This window comes from Sebastes umbrosus, chromosome 10 (assembly GCF_015220745.1).
Source record: "Sebastes umbrosus isolate fSebUmb1 chromosome 10, fSebUmb1.pri, whole genome shotgun sequence".
NCBI classification, from domain to species: Eukaryota; Metazoa; Chordata; class Actinopteri; order Perciformes; family Sebastidae; genus Sebastes; species Sebastes umbrosus.
The window spans coordinates 19,871,481-19,896,240 of NC_051278.1; the positions used below are offsets into that span (position 1 = coordinate 19,871,481).

Genomic DNA, 24,760 nt, shown 5'->3' on the forward strand with positions numbered 1-24,760 from the left:
AAAAATAAATTGAACTGAGGAGAGCCTTCTGGACTTGCTGCTACAGTAGTGGAGGGGTGTCTCCCTCCTACTGCAGAGCAGAACCAGCAGCTGTCCAGTTCAAGCGACCAAACATCTCTCAGCGCTCTCTTGCCCCTGTGGCGCTGAATGTAATGAGGCACTTAAAACGTGAAAAGTGAGGAACGCTGACAGTGTTGGTTGGCCTTTGACGCGGTGCAGCTCTGGAAACCTTTTCCTGGCCTGCGGTTCGCCATGTAAACGGGTGGAGAAGAATGAGGCTATTATCTCAAATATTGTTACACTGAAATGACTGACAAGGAGTGCACAGGTCAGGGATCGGTTAGTTATTCAAGCAGCTTTAACAGGACACGCTGGCTGCTGGGAGGGTTGAACCTATGACCTTTATGATTTGGTCTCTTTGTAATTTTAAAAGGGGAAATCCAAACTAAACAGAATTGATATTGTTGCCATTGTTGCAACAGGAAACAGACAAAAGTTTTCTCAAAAATGGAAATTGGAGCATCAATACTAAAATGAACTGATGACACGATCATGTGACTGAGCTGGTCAATCAGTTCTGAAGCCGTGGGCTTATATTGAATTTAAACTAGTGCTGAAACAATTAGTCAATTGACAGAAAATTATTTTGACTTGACTGATTAATCATTTAAAGTTGCAGTTGGTAACTTTGAGCAAAATATGATTGTGATATGCGATGGTTATTTTTATAGAGTTATAGAGTTTGCTGCGGTCGGTGGGCGGTCCTTGGTTTTGGTTTGACTGTTTTCAACATGGCGGCCGAGTCACAAACTTTCTCATCTTACAGCTAAACAGACTTTCAGACTCTCCATGGGAATTTCAAAATAAAGGCGTATCTTAAAGATGATGATACGAATCAATGTTTTCACTTTGCATCAATGATAGTGGATCGTTGATCATTGAATCGATACATTGATCCAGATCGATGGATCATTACACCCCTATTGATTAATTGATTAGACAACTGACTAGAGCTGCAGGATTTAGAAAAAATATCTAATTGCGATTATTTTGAGTAATATTGCAATTGTGATATGATTTGCGATATTAGAGGGAATGATCATTTTTACATCATTATTCTCATTTTCATTGAAAAACATATTGAAATGATTATGGCATGATTTTTGCAGGGGTCTGTACCAAACAGAGATGTTTTCTAAAGCCTGTAGATTATGATGTGTAGGCCAGGACATCTTAGCAACAACCTAATATTTAATTCAAAATGGTTTTTCGACACACATCTCGCCTTTGACAAACATTGCAATTTGAAAATTGCAGTAGGCCAAAAGAAATTCAAAAACTGAAAATTATTTTAATCACAGATAATCTGTCTCATGCACTACTGTCAGGATATAGTGACAGTTTTATAAAAATAACTTTTGATCATATTTGTTAAAAGTTACCAACTGCAGCTGTAAGTCACTTATCAAGCACATTCCAGCTGATAAAATGTGCAACTTTTTCTTTATTTCATATGTTTGTAAATTGAATGCCATTGGGTTGTGGGCACTTATCATTCACTCAACTATCAAACACCTTCTACCAATATTCACTTCACAGTTACGAGACCCTCCTCACCTTGACGGCATTGGCGTTGTTCTGTGAGCCGCGAACCACGCCGGTGGCCCTGTAGAGGCGAGTCGGGGGCTTGAAGGAGACTGTGAGGCTGTAGGTTTGCGAGATGTGCTGCACGGTGGGGGAGCTGGGGTCCGACTGCATGATGGCGGGAAGCTCGAACGACAGCACGAGAGGGAGCAGCTCCTGCAATATGGAGAAGAGAAAAAAAGTGAAATTACTGGGAGAAAACCACCACTGTGCTGAAATACTGCAGCTATGTTAAGCTGGATAGCTTATCATTGTGCTGCCACTGCTGCTGCCAGAAAATTGGGAAATAAAACATGACGTGTCCGATTTCTTGACAAAATCCTAAACAGGCACTGTATAGTGGCTCGTATCAAATTGTGCTGTCATTCACACTGATTAAGACCATTTGGACGCCAAGCAAAAACAGTAAAATGGTGACTTCTTTACATAGTGGAGACTTATGTGAGCTGACGCGCAGACATAACAACAGTTTCTTTAGCAGAAGGTGGCAGCATGGAAATCTGTCAGCTCAAATAAACCCAGAGAAGTTTATCAAAACGAGGTCAGCAGTGCCGGCAGTAAAAGAGACACCCTTTGTTACATGAAGTGTGCTACAGATTTGAACATTATGGCTGCAGCTGTTTAACAATCCTGCAAAGCGTCAGTGGTCGACGGCCTGCTCATTCTCATACATTCACTTCAAGTCGCCGAATCAAACCACAGGAGCGGCAACAGACATCAGCTCGTCATTTGTATCACAGCAGCCATCCGAACAAAACAGATGCAGACAGGAAGGGCCTCGCTTCATGCATACACATACTTATGCATGCATGGGAGAGAAATCACACAGGCACACACCCACCCGTACGCACACACAAACTGAAGGGAACGCACGTATACACACAGACACACACACACACACACAAAGAAGAGAATGAATACACACAGTGTTATACAAACACTGACTCTTGGGCAGAGCGCCACTATGGTTTTGGCTGCCAGTGAAGGGCAAGCAGCATGAATTGCTCTGACCAAAGAAATGCATCCCTGATCAGTCCCATATGCGCTTGGCCTTACATTTATATCACGTTTCAGCACTCGCTCTCAGAGGGCTTGAGAAATGTAGGTCAGCACTGAGGGAAATGCAAGAGAGGACAAGCGGAGCAGCAGGAGTCAGGCGCTGAATGAAGAATAGACTGATTTTTATGGTGGAGCTGACCTCAGCTTTTTCGAATCTACCTGGCAGATATGAGTTTCATATGTATTCAATCTGAAAGCGACGATAAAACGCCTAAGTTCTCCTGACATGAGGGTGAGAGATGAAGAAAAATGAAAATATCTTCGAGGTAAAGCAACTGGCCAGACCTTTCATCACCTGCATGTCAGCTCCACCTTCGAAAGCTCCAAATAACCCCCCGAGAATCCATCACCTCAACAACCGACTTGTTACAGACTCAAACACATCTCTACCCGAGAGGGCCTCAGAAATACAGTAGACCTTACAAGTCCGCTGTAGTGTGTCTAAATGTTAAAAGGGACATTACATTCATTGCACAACCTCAGCCACTGCTGGTTTCAGGAGAGATGGGGGAGGATGTGGTCTAAAGGCCACCCAGAATAGCATACTGTGTATTGTTATGCACTGGCGACCTCAACAGTAGGGGGTCAACAAACTGGGATAAACCCTCTCTCATTTTACAGTGTGGTGCTTTAATAATCAACACAATACCACCATCAAAAACTCCCCCCTCAATCCCCTTTTTACATTTTTTGAGAGTTAAAAGGCAGGGTTGGAAAAGATATTAGAAACCTTTTTTGTTGTATTTTTTAAAATTATCATTACATCCCGACAGCAATCCATAAAGTTGTAAGCTGTTCACATTCATTATGATGCGTTTATGTTCATAATGATAACTTTGGGGGAGTGGCTTTGGAGGGAGGCCTGAAGTGATGGACGGTCAGTTCTCCAACTTAGCAAATTTCTCTCGAGATTTAGGGACTTTTGTAGCTAGTTAGCAGCTAGTGCTGGGCCTGTTTTTTTCGGCTGGATCATTTTTAAAAATCGAATGTACTCTTTCTAGTTTCTCAAGATCGCCCACCCTGCCTTTAAGACCTTTACATTCGAGAGGCGTTTTTCTCCCCCCGTTTGATTAATTCACTCGTCAATATATGTTTTTCTAACGGTTGTTTTTGTCATGAATACTTTCACACAGAACACGAATATTACTCTGCGAAAAAGCTCTTTTCTTTTAGAACGAGGTCGATTTTTCTGAGCTTTCGCACCGCGAATAAAGGCATCAAGCAATCACGTTGTGCAGAATGGGTCGAATTGCGCCTATATTTATGAAACAGCAACACCCGTAGTCTGAACCAAGTCTGCAAACTATTCCTCCTTTCAACCTTGACAAAGGCAGCGCGGACCAGATCCCCTCCTCCCGTTCATTTTTGTGTTGTTTATTCATCACGCCCCTGGTGTGTAAAGGCCTTAAGATGAGAAGATTGATACCACTTTTACCATATGCACAATAAGCTTAAGTTCGATGCACTTTTACAGTTTAACATCTCTTTTTTCACTCCAATTTTATACTAATTAAACCAACAAGATAGCTAGCTGTCCAGTCTTTATGCTAAGCTAAGCGAACAGTCTCCAGCTTCATATTGAATAGATACAAATCAAAGTGCTATTAATCTTCTCATCCAACTCTCAGCAAGACAGTAAATAAGTGTATTTCCCAAAATGATGAACTATTCCTTTAAAGCAAATCTGGGCAAAATTAGACATTTGAAAAAAAAGTCACTTTGACTAATAAGGTGTTTGCTAGCATTTACAAAGAAACCCTTCATTTACAGTCACTCTGGACAAACTAGTGTGTATTTGTTGACCAATTACTGTGCATATATTTCATTTGTGAAGAAATACGTTTGACAGTTTGTAGTCAGTCAGTTGTCAGTACTGGACAAACTATGCAATAATTAGATGAAAAGGAAATCTCTCCTACGTGCTGCATTTGAGGAAATTGCCTCCAGGTTAAGGGATGTAGCTCATACATGATTAAAGCTATGCGTGGAAGGACTGTCAAGGTAGTTGTGAGTATTGAGTGTTTTAATGAACAGCATTGGAGGTATTTGGGTATCATGGGATAAGGTGAGAATCAAGGCCTGCTTCCATCAGAAGAAGCCAAGTTAACAGAGAGGGAAACCTGTCTTTTGATCCACCCTCGTCATCCGCTGACTGTGTGTTCTTTGGAGGCCAGAACAATCTTTGTGGTTCTCTACAGCTTATATTATAAACCTCTTTGTACAACCCTGCTACGGTTAGGTTTGATTATCCTTTTTTTCCCCCACAGCAAAAAAAAGTAGATGATCTGGGTTGCGGCCTGCTGCTTATGAAAACAACCACTAAGCACGGAGAGGTATGGGTATGCGTACATGCAGACGTTTGCCAATACACACTGCAGAAATATCCAGCATGACCTTCTCCTTTCTCTCTCTCCATCTCACACACTTCACTTGTTGGTTTTGGTCAGTCCATAGTGGAGAAACGTGTTCATTGTAGACAACTGCTGCGGTGTTGAAATACGGCAAAAGTTCAGGGATGTAACACTTCACACGAGCGCAGAGGTCCTCCGCCCACAGAGCTGAGGCTGGAGGTCGGCCTTCCAGTCAGACTGAAACTGAAGATGAAGGAGAGGCTAGAAAATGGGCTGGAGATGAGCCTGCCAAAGGGGCTGAGGCTCAAGCTTGTATTTTACAATTGTTCTTGGGAAGTGGTCTGGGAATAGGTTAGGAATGGTGCATGTGGCTCAGAGGAAGCACTGAAACTGAGCCTGGAGTGCACAATTGTCTACTTTAACCCTGGAGCTCTTCCATTGGTAGGATTAGGTAGAGAACTTGGCTGTCTGGTGTCTGGTGTTTTTGTTTATAACTGTTTTGAGCGATGCACTTGGGAGCACATAAGTAAACTACAACAGGATTTCAGACTGACACATGAGCTGGAGGGGTTTAGTCTGACTGCTTTGGTTAGACTGTGGGTATATGCCTGCCATTGGCCGCGTATCTCACGTGACATTCTCCTCCCCTTCCGCTATCTGGGCTATTTATTTTGGAAGGGCACCATCGCTGCATCCTGGGCTTAGCGCCGCCCAAGACGACCGCGATATGTTTAAAGAAATACAAACCAGCCAGAACGTCTTGGAGACGTTAAGGTAACCCACCCGAACCAATTGCGAGCCGAGCACAGCCACAGCTGGTCAGCGAGAGAGACTCACAGCTTTCAATCATGACGTCTAACCCCCTTTTTATAGCATCAAATAACTAATTTAAACCAAACTTATCAGAAAAATTAACACTAGAACATACATCAGCGTGATAAGAACGACCTAAAATGACAGAAACCATCTTTGTGAAAAATGTATTTGACGTGCACTTTGACTTTTTATTTTGGCCCATGTCCCATCCACTAATATGGAGGGGGCGGGATTTATGACCTATACTGCAGCCAGCCACCAGGGGGGCGATCAAGATGTTTTGGCTTCACTTTTGGGGAGCTGTCATTTCGTCCATCTTTATAAACATTCAATGGTGAGTACGGATGGAGTGATTCAGTGTAAGAGCAGGAGACAGGCACTCTGAAGCTGCAGTCCCAAATTCATCACGTGAGTGTGGCCAAAAGCAGAAGGGACAGGAAATAGTGTGGGTAGAGTTGAATTGCAGGAGCTAACATGGCTAGCAGGCTAACAGCAGCAGTCAACAAATTTGTTAATTATAGGGATTTTATTAAATGCTTTCCTGTAATTAATCTCAAACTGCAGCCAAGCAGCATCCCCCCTTCTTCTCTGCTGCTTGTATTATTTCACCGTGCAGTTATAAAAGTAGATATAAAGTATAAATAATCCCTATTTCCTGAATGTGACGTCAAACCTACTTCCTCTCTCAAAGTGGCAGGACACCGGAGAGCCTCACGAATTCATGTGTCAAATTTCAATCTGATTGAACTGCTCACAAGCTCAACGGGGTTGTGTGTGCAAACTGCAACAGCCATATACAGTATTTGGCAAAATTATGATATGATGATGTTATGGTACTTTTTTTCCGAAGTAAAATTCAAGCCGCCCACAGTCGCTGTGCTCCACGAAGTTCAAAACTACAAACTTACAAGCCTGCAGGGAATGAGCGTTTCACAATCAAAATGCTGCGTGGACTATCCCTTTAAGACAAATGAGACTGTGTTTCCAACTTACCCTTATTTTTACTCGAGCTGCCTCCACCCCTCCTGGCTGCCCTGCGATGGACACCTGTTCACAATAAAAAGTATCATCAGTATCTGTAAATCAGTTAGCCAGTTCAAAACCCAATCCAAGACATACAGTTGCACTTCATTTCAATGTCGAGGGAAAATCCAGAACAAACACTTTGGAAACAGCAAAGGTTTAAAGGCTTCCTCTAAACTGAAACCTTATCCCCTTCTGTGACATATTTCCAGTTAGTGTTTTATATTCTTGAACCACATCATTACAGTTACCATGAATCTAACATTGTGATTAGAAAAACGGCCTCCAAAATTGAATTTAATGTGAGAGGACAGATTAAGTTGAGAAATTTTAAAAAGTGATAAATAATGTCATTCGATTTCTCCTCTCATTATTTTCCCACTGTCGTAGACAACTGCTCACCATTGTGGAGCAAAACAAAACTTGCTTTTGGGAGCCTGAACATGAACAAAACACACACATACTGTATATATATATATATATATATATATATATATGTATATACACACACAAAGTATACATATATACTGTATACGTATATATACAGTATATGCACACACAGGGCAGTGTAGTGCTGCCATTGTTGAGCCTCATGTTAGCAAACATCTGCCATGTTGAAATGTGCTTGATTAATATCCTTAATCCTACCAGTGAGAAGGAAATAGCCACATTGATTTTCAAGGTTATATACTGTATATTTGCTTATCAACACCACTGCACTTCAATATGCTCTGTATCTCAAAGGCTCTGCTGCAGTCAGTGAGCTTTTGAAACCAGAAAAATAAACAGCTTCGAGGGATCTTGGGTCTCAAAAGGAGTCTCTTGCTACTTATATGCCTGAACTTGCATCAGATTAGATCATCAGAGTAAGACTGAAGGGGGTTGAACAGGCTATGAGAAGCAGAGTACTGGCAAGTTTAATGGTCTACACAATGTAGGCATAGCTTACTATGCAAAATACACAGAGAGAAGGTTGAAATCAGGCAGCAACCTTCGGGTCTGAAAAGTGAAGCGCCTTAAACTTGCATTCTTTCTAATATCCAGCAGGGGGCGACTCCTCTGGTTGCAAAAAGAAGTCTTATCGTAGAGAAGTCTATGAGAAAATGACCCTACTTCTCACTTGATTTATTACCTCAGTAAACAGTGTAAGTAAGAGTTTATGGTCTCAATTGCTAGTTTCAAGTCTTCTGCAATACAGCATGAAAATACAAATTATTATCACATTTAGAGTCAAATATGCTTTAGGGCGTGGCTACTTTGTGATTGACAGGTCACCACCACGCCGCTGTCCGGTCTGGTAGTTGTCCGTATGTATGTCTTAGAACTTTCACAGTGTGTTTTCAGTTAATTCAAGTTAATTATAACATTTTGGTCGCCTAAAAATGTCTGAGTTCCACCCTCTCGATTTACTTCTGGTTGCAAAAAAACAAGATGGCGAAAAGGGATGCACCAATCCGATTTTTTCATTCCCGAAACCGACACCTGGGCTTTCCAATCCAGTATTGGTGCACCCTTTAGAACTCGAGGCTTCAAAACTGTAGTACACAAACCAATGGGCAACGTCACGGTGACTATGCCCACTTCTTATATACAGTCTATGGTTGAAATCAGTGAAGTAGCCCTTTAAAAATAAATGAACGTGAGCTGCACTGTAGAGAACCGGACACGTTTATTTACTGGCAGTGTGCTCTTCTGAACTCCTCATACTACACTTTAATGGTAATTAAACTGGATCCTGCTGCTCTTCTATAGCGAGTCCAGCCAAAACACACCGGCTTCCTCTGGGCTGGCCAATCAAAACAGCCAGCTGGACCAACTCTCTGCAACCTGTCCAGTCTGAGACCCTGTGACAGTTAATGAATGGGCTGGAGGGCGGCATGTGTACGGATCAAAAGACTATTTGGAACAACTTAAGCTACTACTGAGGAAAATAAATTGTGGAGGGGTGATGATGGTAAACACTCGAGGCAGCAGAATGCAATATACTTTCACTCAAAAACATCAATCACGGTGCAATGTTGCGGTTCAAGAGATTAAAGCAAAATATTTGATGAGGCGAACTCTTGGATGGACTGGCAGTAAACAGCTCGCTCCATCCATCTATATCTCTCATGTCTCGGTGAGACGGCACAGTATAAATCTATGTTTTAGCCCCACAAACCTGGTTGCTTTTCTCCGCCTGGTTGTTCCTGTTAGAGTCCGGGAAATGGATGTGGCAACCCGTCTCCTCCATCACCCTCTTGATGTTGTTGCCGCCTTTGCCAATAACGTGGGAGTGCTCTGTGTGGGAGACGTCCATCTTCAGAGTTACCCTGTTACTCTAATGAGCAGGAAAAAAAGAGAGAGGGCTGCAGTGAAATGATGATTGATAACACTTGCAATAACTCAGTGAGTGGAACATGGTGCTAACGGAAAGGTGCATGTTATTATACGTGTAATTGAAAGGCACTTAAAGGTAGGGTCGGTAATGCTGAGAAACCAGCAAGAGTACGCTAGATTTTAAAAATGATTCGAATGAAAAACCCAACCCAGTGTCGCCAACTCTTTTCCAATGAAAGTAGCTAGCAGCACTAGCTCCAAAAGTCCATAAATCTAGCGAGAAAGTCGTCAAGTCAGCAACACTGACATCCCGTCCCTTCAGGCCTCCCTCCAAAGCCACTCCCCAACAATTTTCATTATGAATGTAAACAATGAACATGGCTAGCAGCTTGCGGAAGCGCAACGAGTGCACGGGCAGAGTGCATGCAGGTAGACAGGCAAGTAGCCCATCCAATCATTTCATTCAGGTTGATTGTAATACCGAGTCAAAACCGAGTATATGGCTGGACCGTGTATGGTCAGTCTGTGAATTTGTGGCTAAATTGTTACACAAATAGTCAGTGGTCATGTCTATAATGTTAAATCCAGAGGGACATGTCCACCATGTCCTGTGAGGACATTAGGGGATGCGCTGCTCCACTCAACTGCCCGAGATTTTTCGACCTTATGCAAATACAGACCCTTTCCAACTGGCTGCAACACCGGGTGACTGCTTCTCCTGCTGTCCATAGGAAATGAATGGAAAGCATAAAGGACGGTTCCTGCCTTTTCATTATGAAAGAGCAACGGCCAATGAGGAAACTCCAACACTCGGCCGACCAATCGTGTTACTTCATCACTCAGTCACAGTCGCTCAGTGACAGACTTTTGCGTTTGTAGGGCTGGCCCTCTGCGATCCAGCCAAAAAATGTATTTGAACAACACTACCAGCCCTACCTTTAACAGCAAAGATAGAAATGACAAAAAAATTCCGAAATGTCTTACCAAATATAAAGTTTTCTAAAGTAAATTTCATGCACTGCATTCATTGCAAGTTGCACTGTCAAAAACACTGCAGTCTTCAGTGTCCCTGAAGCATGACAGTGTCTCCAATATCACCACAGACAGCTCGGATTAAATCTAATTTGTCTGTTTTTCATGGCGATGTGACATTTTAAAGTGTATAAACAAACAACAAGGAGGTCCAGGACAAATAGCACTCTCTGATTCCCCTCTGATTATAAATGCTACTTCACTGAAAGCCCAGTGCAGCATCTGTCCCTTTCACTCCATCTGAATTAGGAGTGTCACGATTCTCCAAATCCACGATTTGATTTAACTTTTGATTTTAAGGTCACGATTCGATTTGACTTTCAATTTAAACATGCCAATGTTAAACTATGGAGTCTTGATTCATAAAGATCAACAGATCATTGGTTTTATGCCCTGAAAACTGTCAATTACACTTTCAAATTCTTCTTTAAAAAAGAGAACTGAACTACCTTTTTATTTAAAAAGGTTTTTCAAAAGTTAGACTACAACAGTTTACAATGTACTGTAAAAAGCTGCATCTTTTCAATACCAGTATCTGTGTGACCCACCTCAGTACATGATCATTACAAAAACAAAACAGAAATCCTTCTGTAGTGCATTACAAGTGTGCTGTAATCTACAAAAATACGGTTTTGTTGTCAGCTGCTCTGATTCAACAATGTTGAGCTGAAAACACGTGCATGTAGGCTGTAACCGTGGTGTTGTTCTGTTGGGAGATGCAGTGAATCAGTGTTAAACCAAGTGAGAGTAGAAGAGCTACGATGAGTAAGGAAACTAACTAACTTACTAAAGTTCGCTGGCTAATTCATGCAGTGTAAAATAACATAGGCATATGCAGGATGTGCCCCGAGTATCGTAGCGACAGGGACGTCCCACATTTCCCATCATGCCTGCCTCGTCCCGAGTGCTCGCCTGAGTAGTTTAAGTTTGCTGTTTTATGTTCCAAAATGCAAATGTTAGTGTTCGTAATGTAATGTGTCTGTTCAGAACATAGTGGCTTATGTTGGTAATTGTGATTTTTGTGCTGGTTTATAGTTTTAACCATGCGTGAGGTGGCTGTGGCCTTCAGATGCACGCAAGTAAGTGGGGGCGGAGAGAAAAAAGTAATTGCTGATCCTGCTTTTGATTTCGATGGTCAAAATGGGAAGCTAATATCAATCAATTTCCGATTTACAATCCAAATCGTGACACCTTAATAGTCCCAAGGCCCAAAACTTACAATTTCCCCTCCTCTAAACACTTTCACATGCTGCAGTCATTTGGAAATAGATGCAAATGAGCAACAAAACATGCAGGGCATTAAAAGAAAGGAATGATATTATCGAATAACTGTGTCTGGCACACTGAAACGGCCTTTTCGTGACAAAGCCACATGAGATGCTATAAACTGAGCCAATCATGTGTTGCTCTTTTGTGTGTGGAGGATGATTGCCTGCCCCCAGGGGGTGCTACAGTGCGGTCGCCCAGGTACGGTATTTCTTGTGTTGCCATGGCAATGAAAGCCTGCACGCACACACATACATGCAATCCACGACAAGGCTCGGGATGACAGTATCTGGAGACATTAGTGCCAAGTTTGTACCACACTGCTGTGTGCAATCTGCCACTCGGTGCAGCGTGAGAGCCGAGGTGAAATACATTCGGTCCAACTGAACACCGGGAAAGGGCGAAAAAGAGGAGAGACAATTACACACATACACATGATGTCTATCTTCACTGGGATAAAGATGTTTACTGTACCTTTGTGTCAAGCACGGACATTATTCTGTCTTTGGCTTCCCTCACGTTCTCCCTCTTCCCGCACACCTTGATGTGTGGATCTGCAGGCGGGGAAAAAAGAGAAAGGGAGACATTAAAACTGGCAGAGAGAGAGCATGTTTAATGTGTGTGAGTGTCGGCGCTGATAAAAGGGAAGAGATACAACGTGAGAGAGTGGCAAACAAGTTAAATCCATTCAACCAAAACATGACACAGCAGTCTGGATGTGTGAAGAAATTAGAGCGCGTCAAGAGAAAAGCTCTGCGACAGTAATTGCTGCTTTGATATCTGCCGAGTCTCATTTAAGTCGGCGAGCAACCACACCGTACGGGCTGGGGGGAGGCATGGGGGGTGCAGCTCTGTGGATCTATATTCAGCCAATCCATCAGTCAGCGGAGCCTGCAGGAACACTATGAGCTGGAGAGAACTGTTCTGCTGCAATTTAGCCCTGATAGAAAAGAGACATTTGATGCTTATCACCTCATTTTGCTGAACCTCATTCTGTCACTGCAAAGATATAGTCATTTGTCAACGTCTTTTCTTTGTTGCACATGACTCAGCATGTCGATATGTGCTCTTTATCAGCTGTCACACACAGAACGAGGGCTGTGCAATTAATCGAATTCAACTATGATTTTGGCTTCCAACGATTAGGAAAACAAGATAATTGACATAAAACAATTATTGTGCGGCATTATGTTTCGCAATGGGGCTCTCGTTTTGTCTTGAGTTGGAAGTGCTTTCGCCCCGCTCAGGGGGGGTCAGGGACGGCCACTCGGTGTGGGAGGATCTCCTCGTGGGAAGTCCCTCCCTATTTCCTCCGAGGTGGTGCGCCGCAACCAGCTCTAGGTCAACTTGGAAAGGCCCAGGATGAAGGTGGCACTTTATAACACCCCTCACCCGGGCCTCGCCGCATAGAGCCTGCTATGCCCTCTCTCCCTGTGGGGAGGGACGGAGGTCCCCTCTCCCGGCGCGACTGTCACCAGAGCAGACTGTCCTCAGTGCGGTGATGTCGGCAACCCACCTGACCCGTTTTGAAAAATGGATCCTGTCTTGGTTACCTATTCTTTGTGGGTGTGACTTTTTTGCCGTGTCATCACCATTCATATCTATACGATCAATGTGTTTATGATTACATTGTTTACAAGTTCTTCATAGATCTAGCCTCTTAAATTTGCTCTCAAAGTGCACCCAATTGATGCATTTAACTTTAAAATATAGGCTACAACATTTTTTTTCTAAATGCATGATGTTTCCAAAGTCAATGAGTAATAAATAATTGTGATCTCAATATTGACCAAAATAATTGCGATTATGATTTTTGCCATAATTGAGCAGCCCTACACAGAACCAATGCTGTCTCCTGAAGAAAAGACAAGATACGACGACGCAACAGAAACTGCCACATCCTAAAATTCTTGTGTAAATGCATTCGGTGGGTAGAGATGCACCGATACTGATACCGGATCGGATATCGGGCCGATACTGACTCAAATAGCTGGATCGGGTATCGGTGACAATGGGACGTTGACATTATAAACTGGCCTTTTAATTCCTGTTTAAGTTTTGACCATTGTTGCTGCATAAAAAAAAGTTTACAATTGAATTGTTAGTCCTTTTGAAGATTTCTTGTCGAGCTACCAGTGTATGATTAAATAATTTCAATAATAAATATCAATTCAGTAAATTTATATCCATGTATTCATTTGTTACATTTTGTTTTACAAAATTAAGAAAGCAATATTTAAGTCAAGCCTAACACTGCGTTACACATAAAAGAATGATCCCAGTCACTTCCACACAGTGAAGCCCAGGTATAGATATCGGTATCGGGACTGAAAAAGACGGATTGGTGTATCCCCATCAGTTGGCACCTAGAAGATTGTACAAGTTAAAAGGTCCTAATAGCTTGAGTAAACTGTACTTTCAGAGACCTCCTCAGCCTCTAAATACTTCAGCTTAAAATAACCAAACACTGCATACCGAAACCATTCGGAGCTAATGCTTGTGTCTGTATAACATTGGGTAAGCAGCCTACATCTGGCTGTGCTGCATGCCTGACCCCTGGAGAACGCAAATGTGAAAACGCACACAAATTCACACATGTACTACACACCCGTGGTCCATTGCCCCTGTGTTAACTGTACTGAGCAGCAGGAAGTCGACTAAGCCCCCTTCCAGGAACACCCCTCCCCATACACACACACTTACAGCATCTACAGTATAGCCTTCAGACACGACTCACTGAAGCAGATGTAGTGTTACAAAGTCGCCGGGGCTTCAGAGAAACCCCACGGATGCGTGTTTAGACTTTCGAGGAGCTCGGGAGTGAAAAATCCTAAACAGTGCAGAAAAAAAAAACGATGGTCGGAACATTTTTTTGTGATGACAAGGGAAGTTCCCAGTTTACAGAATGTTTTTGAAGATGAATAACTCCCAAAAGCCAAACCGCCATGGAGCTGCAAAATACAAGGAGAGCACATGATGTCACGTCTTCTTTAGAGAGCAGCAGAACACGGGTTGGCTCGAATGAAATTCTGTTTTTTTAAAAGGTATCTGAAAAAGGTTAAAGTGGCAGTAGGCAGAATGTTTTTTGCATCATTGGGCAAAAATTCCATAATAACCTTTCAGTATATTGTAATTCAAGTGTTTTGAGTGAAAACGTCTGCACCTCCTCATGGCTCTGTTTTCAGGCTTTAAAAAATCTAGCCCGTGACGGGAGACTTTGGCCAATCACAGGTCATTTCAGAGAGAGAGCGTTCCTATTGGCTGTTCATTCAACGGAGGCAGCTGTCACTTGCGAACTCCGATCAAACGGTCAAACTAGGCAGCGGCTGATCTCAATATGAATTAATATTCTGTTACTGTAATGCCTATTTCTCGCCTCAAAAGCTTTCAGAAACATCTTGTAGTGTAACGTTTAGCTGTAAAATGAGAAAGTTTGCTCCGGCTGGTGGGCGGTGCTTGGTATTTCCTGAACTGATCTCATCCTGGCTGCTGGTTCACAAACTTTCCCATTTTACAGCCAAACAATACACTACAAGATGATTCTGAAAACATTTTATGCTAGAAAAAGGCACTATAGTAACAGAATATTGATTAATATTCGATCAGCGCTGCCTAGTTTGACCTTTTGATCGGAGTTTGCGAGTGATTGACAGCTGCTCATAGACGGCAAAGCTCAAACTCGTCTCTGATTGGTTGTTTTCCTCCGGTCTGTGAAATCTTGCAGATGCCATTAGGAGCACCGGAGGACAGAGAGGAACATGATTTTTTTTCAGATTACCTGTCTCATGCACTGTCAGAATATAGTGACCGTTTTATAAAAAATACTTTTTTAAATCATATTTTCTTTAAATCTACCTACTGCAGCTTTAAGCTCTCTGTTTAATAATGTACACTGGGAACCATAGAGTGCCAGCAAACAAGCACTGGTGGTGTTAGCGTGTCACAGGGGTCAGGCAACCGCAGCACTACAGGAGTAACAGCAGCTCCTCGAAGGCTTGAGGGGAAGGAACACAACAAAAACCAAGCTGCAGTCTGAGACAAAGGAAAACAAAGGAGAGAGCGGTTAGAGACCTATCACAGTCTCAGTGCTGGTTCCAGGTTATTTTCCCATCATAAAGCTGTTGCTGTGAACAATAGAAATCCCTCCACGTCCTCCTGTGGCACCCGCTGCAACCATTAGAGGGAGTATGGCTCTTCCAGTGACTAACCTGCACTGCACATCTGGCAAACATTAGCCAGCCTAAACGAGTGTTGCAGTCGTGATGTAGAACACCCCCGCATTTTTGAAACGGAGTGTGCTGCATGCTCTTTTTCTTTTCCTTCTTTATGATTGATTATGGAATAAAAAATGAACACCTTAAAGTCTTAATTTGGCAACAGCTGGAAAAGCAAACAAAAACAAGAGCAGACTTGCAGCTGCAAAAAGTGAATGTTTTCAGTCTCACAGATTTTACACAGTTCCACTTGACAAAGAAGAAACCTTTTGACCCGGAGCTCCGCGCTGGCAACGCTAAAGCATTTTTCCAGCTGAGGACTACATTTGAAAAATACCACACAAATGAAGGGAATTAAGTCCGTTCGGCTTGGTGTTTCTCATTCAAAACATCTGCGGAAATGTTGAACTGGCAAGCAGGAGTAGTATTAAGATATTTATCACATGAAAACAAAAATCTGGCTTTTAGAAGTAAAAACATGCTTAAAAGCATAAAGACCATCTCACAGTATTGACCATTCTGTGCTCAAGTTGCAGACCTGTCTGGTCGTGCGTGAGTGATACAGCTCCTCACTGTGTTAAATCACTAACAGTGTGCTGATGATGGCGTGCCCCAGAGGCTAACAACTGGCCTTATCACACGTGTGCAGGTGGCAGGGACAGCCAGCCGCAAGTGATGAATGAAATAGAGGAGCTGGCATTTTGATGGAGTGTGGCCCTGTGTGGGGAGAGGTTACAAACACACAAATCCCCCTCACATCTGCCGCTATCCTGCCGAGTGTAACCGATTCCAGGCTGCACATGAAAGACAACACTAATAATGCAACGGTCCCGGATGACAAGGCAAACTATAACACCCTTAAAGAGTATAATTTTAGATCAGGAAAACTATCTCGTCATCCAGCATCACAACAAAACAACGACGTCAGCTATTTTACGGGCAGAGGAAGTGAGTTTTGTGTTGGTCATATCCAGTGAAGTGGACGAAAGGAATGCGGATCATCACAGAATTTAACCCTTTAAAAAGGGAGATTTCCCTGCGGGAGATTCTGTTTAAATCGATCTAAAATAAAAACATGAACAGCTGGAGCATTCATTCTTTTTGCAGTGGAAACAAAGAGTGGAGAAGCACAGAGACAAAAATCAGGTGTTTTTCTGACAACAGCCGCTGCCGGCATTTTGGACTGAAAACGCTTATTATATTTATAATATTTTATCGTTCAACACAGGCCATTTCGGTAGAATATGACAATGAAATAGAAATCATTTTATTTTATTTTTGTACGTCACTTTGGAGCCGGACGTTTTACTGGCGTCCGGTAGTCTAACATAAAAACCATAATAGCTAGAGCATTCATTTGGTCCTGTCTGGAAGGGAGCCCAAAAATTATGAAATTTGATCGGATATCTGCAAAAACTCTAGCGAGACTCGCTGCCCGATGACCTATCCTAACCTTAATCATTCGAGGTCAATGCCTAACCTTAATAATCTTGAGAGGGTTTCCCAATTTGCGGCTTCCCTTCTAGCCACGACCCATTCATTCTTTTTGCAGTGGAAAGCTAAGGCTTCTGTCTTTCGATTTTTTATTCTTTTATTTATGACACAATTTCAATACTTTTGTCAATTATTATGGTTTATTGACTTACATAACCTTTTAGCTTAGGTTGTAGAGATTTTAGGGATATGAAGCATTTGAAGATACTCCGAGAAATGACATCACAATAAGTAAAAATACCAACATAGGCACTGGTAGACCATTTCTATTGAGTTCAAAGGGTTAAGACTCTGTAAGAAGTAGAATGTGCTGTATTTAGCCTTTCTCCTCCCCTCCCATGAGCCCAGGTTGTTAAAACACACGGTCAGTTCAACATGCCTCTTCGCTCATAAGATAACTGTAAGTGATTAGCCAACATTCTTCCCCTCTGCTCCTCTCGGTTTACGCAACACTGAGGAAGAATCCGCTACAAGTCACAGGTCAGAATTTTAAATACTCGTATACAGAACATCATTCCCAGGTGTTGTCGGAGGCAAGTTTTGTGAATGAACTCATACTTGTGATGAATGGATGGTTGTGAGTGAATGGATTGCCAGGGTTTACAGTTGATTAAGTATCTAGAGGGGAAAAATGTTAAAGGTTCGGATGTAACCCTGACAACTATTTTCTGTACAGAGCGAGTGAGGAAGTTACATAACGTCACTGGATTCCACATCTGGCTTGAGGACGCATGCTGGCAATTCTCCTGAGGACAACAAAGCGGGCACAGCTACACCTACTCCTCGAAACCCCGCCTCGCCCCCTCCCGGAAGAGCTTTAAATAACCGTGATAATGTTTTATTGGTAACAGAGTGCGAGAACAACTGAGCCAATAAACGAGGGAGCAACTCCGCCTCCACAGCAAAAATCATTTCTCCTGAAGTTACTGGCATTAACATTTTAATAATGATAGTGCAACCTTGAAATGATTCCCTCTTGTTCATCTGAGTCCAATGACTTCCTGGGAACATACATGCATTCTGGTTAAAGCAACATCGACTCATAATCATTAACCTGTGGTAGATGGAAAACTAACACAACTATGTTGTTATTTAACATTCACACATTAGGTTTAGTTTTGTTGCTACACATCTTAGAAATGACTTTCGAGCATTGCATCTCTGTTAGATACAGTGCTTGAAAGGGAGAAAAAAGGAGGCAAAAAATGCTGGCGCTTCGCTGTATAGTAAAAAAACGCCAAGTAAACCTGATATGGAGAGGGCAGAAAAGAGTACCGACAGCTTGTGCGAGGTGTCGGTGCGCAAGAAAAAGTCACGGAACACCAAAGAGTAAAATGTAGAAGTGCTGGTACTCTGTACTGGTGAGTACCAGCCCACTTGGAGCACCGGTTAGATATACTGAAAGGTATTGAAGTAATACATTTAAGGAAAGCTTATGGACTTTGATGCATGGCAAGTTAAGGCCCATGTTAAGGCCCAGTTGTAGGCCCATCATTCACCAAGTCGCACAAAGCAAAAGCAGGGGATGCAGCACATGGATCCAATATAAGAATAATATGAATATACAGTAGAATAACAAAAAAAAAAGAAAAGAAAAGAAAAGAAAAGAAAAAGAAAGAAATAGTTACCTTTTTTGGACTTGGCTCCGATTTTGAGTTTGGACGGCCAGGCGATCTGCGTTTGGGTCTCATCCATGATCTGAAACAGAGTGAAGGAGGGCTACATTAGCTCATCACAGATAGCAGTATTGGAGAAACAAAAACAAACAAACAAAATACAATGTTGATTCTCCAATCTTGACAATCATGATTATATAGTTTTGTAGCAGCACACTCTGAACTCACAATATTTTGAAGTTGGCAGAAGAACAATTAATCAGCCTACATACGGTATACTGTATGTTGATCATAGGGCAGTCAATTGAGTAAAATATTGAACCGCATTTAATCGCATGAGTGTCCATAGTTAATCACGATTAATCACAAATTAATCACACATTTTGTTATCTGTTCAAAATGTATCTTAAAGGGAGATTTGTCAAGTATTTAATACTCTTATCAACATGAGAGTGGGCAAATATGCTGCTTTATGCAATTGTATGTATATATTAATTATTGAATATCAATTAACACAAAACGATGACAAATATTGTCCAGAAACCCTCACAGGTACTGCATTTAGCATAAAAAATATGCTCAAATCATACCTTGACAAACTGCAGCCCAACAGGCAACAACAGCTGTCAGTGTGTCAGTGTGCTGACTTGACTATGACTTGCCCCAAACTGCATGTGATTATCATAAAGTGGGCGTGTCTGTAAAGGGGAGACTCGTGGGTACCCATAGAACACATTTTCATTCACATATCTTGAGGTCAGAGGTCAAGGGACCCCTTTGAAAATGGCCATGACAGTTTTTCCTTGCTAAATTTTAGCGTAAGTTTGGAGCGTTATTTAACCTCCTTCTCGACAAGCTAGTATGACATGGTTGGTACCAATGGATTCCTTAAGTTTTTTAGTTTCATATGATGCCAGTTATGGATGTTAATAATTAATTATTTAACCATTAGAAGACATTAAAAATTTTAACCAAAAAATGCTATCGGTTAAAATAAATATAAAAAATGAGCTAAAAAGCTGAGCAAAACTCAGAGGAGCGGCTTGTCACTTAAAGGAGAATAGCTGGTCCACCTTAACAGCCCACCTTAAGAGAGTCTGATCCGCTGTTGCAGGATAAAGGAGCTTGGCTTGGAGGAGTTGTAAGTTACGCCGTGCTGACAGACCGTATGTGTGTGAAAATGGTGAGCCCGAAGCCGCCAGCAACACTACAGCTACGACCGCAGCACAAACTCATGGTTTGACAGACACTCACTATCGTTACGCCTGGCAGACAGAGTAATGTTACGCCAGGCAGACAAACAGCGGACAACCTCGCAGCTAAATGATGTGGTGGAGAGTTACTGGGACAATACACGCAGCATCGTGGCTGCTACAGTAACTTTCCCGGACAGGTGAACAGGGGACTCTGTTTTGCACATACACTGCAGCTGGTGATAAATGATGGATTTAACCTGTTTTTGCATCAGCTTTTCGTTGCAGCTCGGTACCTTGTTAGGCACTAAAAATAGCACCGCTGCATGCTATGCACTAATCTTGTCGGTTAACGGTTACTAATCGGTTAACGAGGGTCGGTAATCGGTTAGAAAAAAAATTCTAAATTAGCATCCCTAATGCCAGTATCTTCACCTCCGAAATTGCAACTTGCGTTAATGCGATAAAGAAATTAATGGCGTTAAAATGAATTTGCAATAATGCGTTATTATCGCGTTAACTTTGACATCCCTAATTGATCCTAATTATTTCATACTTAAGTACCAGTATTGGTCACAAAAACCAGTCTAGTACCATTGGGCTCTAATCAGTATTATATAGGACCAGTTTGTAGATTTCTTTTTAGTGTCTGAATGAGGCTTTGGCTTCGCTTGAAGTGTGGACAGCTCTTCACTGCTTTTCCTGTACTGGCAAACATAAATCTTTTTGACGTCAGAGAACATGAAATAAGTATTAGCATCCAGCGGTTACAACAAAAAAAAAGTTAAAATGACAAAAAAAAAATCTCATGGAACCCAGAGGAGTCAAAAGAGTCCAATTTAAACATGACTGATGATATAAGCTTATATTTCCAAACGTTGCTTTGTTTCTGCTCAACACCCAAATCCTCCCAGCCTGACACCGTCAAACATATGAAACAAAAAAAGAAAAAACGTTGAGTACACTTGGCTTTGGTACACGTGAAAAATGCCAACAACAATCTATGTGAGAGCCCTTTGACGAGTCTAGTCATCGTAACCAGGAGCATATGTATCGAAGTGAAAAACTGCTTGTAGTGCAAAAAAAAAAAAAAAAAAAAAAAAGTAAGGAGCTGGTCAAGACGCTGTCAGCATTCCAATCAGAGGAAATCTATAACCCAACCTCCTGCTCCTCTTTTCAACCGCGAGGAAGCTCACCTTGCTTCGCTTCCTGGCTACAAATCCACAAACAAAACCCTTGGGAACTGCCCGCCATGACGAGCGGTTGATGTTAGTGGGAAAATAAAACATGGGGAAAAACAGTCAAACCTTCCAAAAAATGAGGAGCTGACATGTTCTCTCCAAATGGCTCTGTCCTCGATGTGCACTATCCCTGTTTTCACAACGGTCCTGTGGTTTTTTTGTTTGTTTTAATACTTTCCAGGGGTTTGTGTTTTCGGGGTGGAGAAGATATGAATTTCTCTAAGTTCTCAAAGCTTCAGGCACGTGATCAAGTACCCAAGGAGGAGGAGGACTGCTTCGACCCATTACATGAGCAGCACTTAATATTCCTTGGTGGTCCAGTACATTAAGCAGTGAGCCACAAATGAGAGAGAGAGAGTGCATTAAGAGCCACCAGCGCTCCCAATGAAGATAGGATGTTTATTAGCACAGCAATCCACAACCTTTAAAACACTTTAAAATTATATCTGCTATTTTTCCTTGCCAAATAACAACAACTACAGCCTGTATTCCTCGGGGAACTGGAGCACAAATCCAAAAGGGAAGTGCTTAAATTCCTCCATATGCTCTCCTGGAAGCAGCATGGTCTGTTTGGCATCCTTTACAACAAACTCTGACAGCTTATCCACTGCCAGCCTCACGTACCTGTAAAACAGCTTTGAAAGGCCTGATGTGAGCCCCTCTTTACTTTGCAGCTATACACTCACAGAGTCCATGATGGTTGACTGGAAGCCCTTTCAAGCCTCACTGATTTTCTACAACCTCCTATAATCCCATATAAAAATCCACAGCCTAGATGAGCAGCAGAATGGAGGCGCATATGCTGCCATTCTGCCACTAGCAGACCAAAATAAAACACTTTTTTACTTTTATTAAAAGGATAGTTTGGGTGCTTTGAAGTGGGGTTGTATGAGGTACTTATCCATAGTCAGTGTATTACCTACAGTAGATGACGATCAGCACTTTTTTAGTCCCAATACCGATACCTGGGCTTTGGGTATCGGCCAATACCGATTACCGATCTGATACCAGTGTTTAATTAATCAGCTGTATGCCTCACTGTGTGGAAGTGACTGGAAGCATTGCTTTCATAACTTTATAAAACAAAATTGAACAAATAGTTACATAGATATGGTCTATACGGTCTTTGTTTCTGATGGGGAACTGAAGCCGTTAGCCATGTTCTCGCCAAAGCAACCAGACTCCATTGAAAAAAACTGTAATTTGACCTTGCATTCATCAAAGCAAGCTGCGGGTTATTTTTTAGGTTCTCTGTGTTGTAAATGCACAGCAGAAAATTAAAAACTCTTCCTTCAAAAAGCGAGTTTGTCCATTCTTTTTGAAAAACTGGATTCTGCAATCCTCAGAAAAGCTCATAAAACTGATTGTTTTAAGCCAATAAAATTGTTGCAAAACACAGTTGTACAACAGTTGGTGTTTTGCTGCATTCTTCCTTCTCTCTCTTAAGCTCTTGGCCCAAGCTGTACATCTTTGGGCATCGTTATTATGATCCAGCGGCAGAGAAACACCCTTCATCCTCACGATTGCTCCTGCCTGTGGTCCTGCGTTTATGAGCGAATCACAGAACCGAAAGGAATTTTAGTATCATTTTGTGCAATGAAAATAAAGGAGAATTCTTTTCAGATGATCTCGCTCAACTATTTCTGTAAGGAATTCTTCCGTGGAATCATTTAACGTGACTAAGCTGCAAACAGTTCCAGCTTTAGCATCCAGCGGGCTAATGATCCCCCCATTAATGTCCTCCTACTGGAAACCTTCCCATCCCTCCTGTCTGCAATATTATCACAAGCACCACAATAATATTATCAGTCCATTCAATCAGAATGGTTTTGCACGCAATGAAATCTAGGCCTGAAACCAAACCGGGGTTCTGTGTTTTGGGGTTTCATACTAGCTCGTGGCACAAGCAACTCCCTCCCACCGTTGTCTGGTAAAAGGACAATAAATCACAAATACCCTGAAGCTAAATGCAAACGTTTCCTCCATCCACTGAAGTCACGTGCTCGCACCAACAGCTGGATGTATCACAACATTAAAAGGACATCCTGTTCCCAGTGATAAGGAGAAAATTCCTTTACTTTTGCTTCCACTGTTCCCATTCCTTTGGCTATGACAATGACAGATGTCTGGTTTTAAATTGAACGCCTCCTTGACAAAATCCACACGTTTAAAAGAAAATATAACGCCGCCGCCCGCAACCGCTCAGAGGCCGTTGAAATTACAGTGGCAGCAACGTGGGGGCGAATGGCAGACGAGTGATTGTGAGCTCCAAATAAACACATGTCATTAAAAAGTGCTAAGATGTAGAAACATGCAGTGTGGAAAAAACAATGAAGTATGTGTAAAGTGTATGATAAAAATGACAAAAGTAACACCAATTACACCTCCCTAAAATGATCTAACTTTAAGGCCTATGCCTCATCAAGTTTTTCTTCTAAAAAGGGCCTTGTTCAGAGAGACCTGTTTCCTGTCCAGCGTTGCTGTTCTTGGCAGCGTCGTGCAGATGGGACTGATTTCTGACAGACCACACACCATTTTAAAGGGTGGACGGCGTTTATTTTTGTGGAGGGGCTAGCGAATACCTCTCAAATGGGTCAAGATATTTGCACAAATTAAGTTACCTATACATTTAGCGTTCCGCCCTTTCTTCTCTGCCACCCCACCCCTTTCTGAAATGAATAAATACATAAAAGGTTCTGATCAGTTTCACGGCACGACCTTGACATGACGATAAGTTCTTAGGAGGTTTGCACCTGGTGTGTGCAGACGTGCGCAGAGCCGTGCGTAGAAATCAAACAGGATATCATTAAGGTCCCGAAGGACAGCACATGTGCTCAACACACGTGACTGTTATGTGTACGTCTGGATGAGAGTGTATTATACTGTAGCACAGCGGCAATCGACATGGCAGAGGCATGTTTCCTGGCCCGGACTGCGATGGTGCAGCTGTTGATTCAGCTGGAATATGTGTGTGTGTGTTTGGGAGGGGGACACAGAGGCCTGTTGGGGGGGAGGGGGATGTAAAGCGACTGACTGAGGGAACAGCATGGACTGAACCATCCCCACGAGACTCAACAGTCATAACTGAGTTCATGTTAACAACCAGAGCGCTAACTCGCAGCTAAAGCCCCATTACACCGTGGGGCTAATGCTAACACATGCATGGTTATGAGAGAGCAACACACATTAGTGGAAGGGCACTTCTGCAAAAATGTCCACTGTTCAAATGCATCCATGTCCTTCACGGGATGAAGCATGTAGGCATAGGACGATATGAAAATTTCATGTCACGATTATCCTTGCCAAAATAAATGCGATTCACGTTATTATCCCGATAATCATCAAAATATAAGCTTAAAACTCTTCAAATGGTACTAAAACATACTGGAATCACAGGTAGGATATGCAGCTTTTTTTTTTGTGAACATCCTTTTTGGTGAAAAACAAACAATCAAACAATCTTAAATAAGGTAACCAGAAATCATAAGGTCC

The 24,760-nt window shown here is 42.2% G+C and overlaps 1 protein-coding gene across 1 annotated transcript in view; it reads right to left on the minus strand.

Annotated features, from left to right (window-relative positions):
- The window catches only part of LOC119495809 (protein bicaudal C homolog 1-like), an 83,188-nt gene that overhangs the window by 24,219 nt on the left and 34,209 nt on the right, over positions 1-24,760 (minus strand). Inside the window, exons 3-7 of the mRNA XM_037782623.1 lie at positions 18,847-18,916; positions 11,985-12,064; positions 9,055-9,213; positions 6,864-6,917; positions 1,618-1,800 (exon numbers count right to left, since the gene is read on the minus strand). Coding sequence (XP_037638551.1) covers positions 1,618-1,800; positions 6,864-6,917; positions 9,055-9,213; positions 11,985-12,064; positions 18,847-18,916 — 546 coding nt within the window. The remainder of the gene's footprint in view (positions 1-1,617; positions 1,801-6,863; positions 6,918-9,054; positions 9,214-11,984; positions 12,065-18,846; positions 18,917-24,760) is intronic.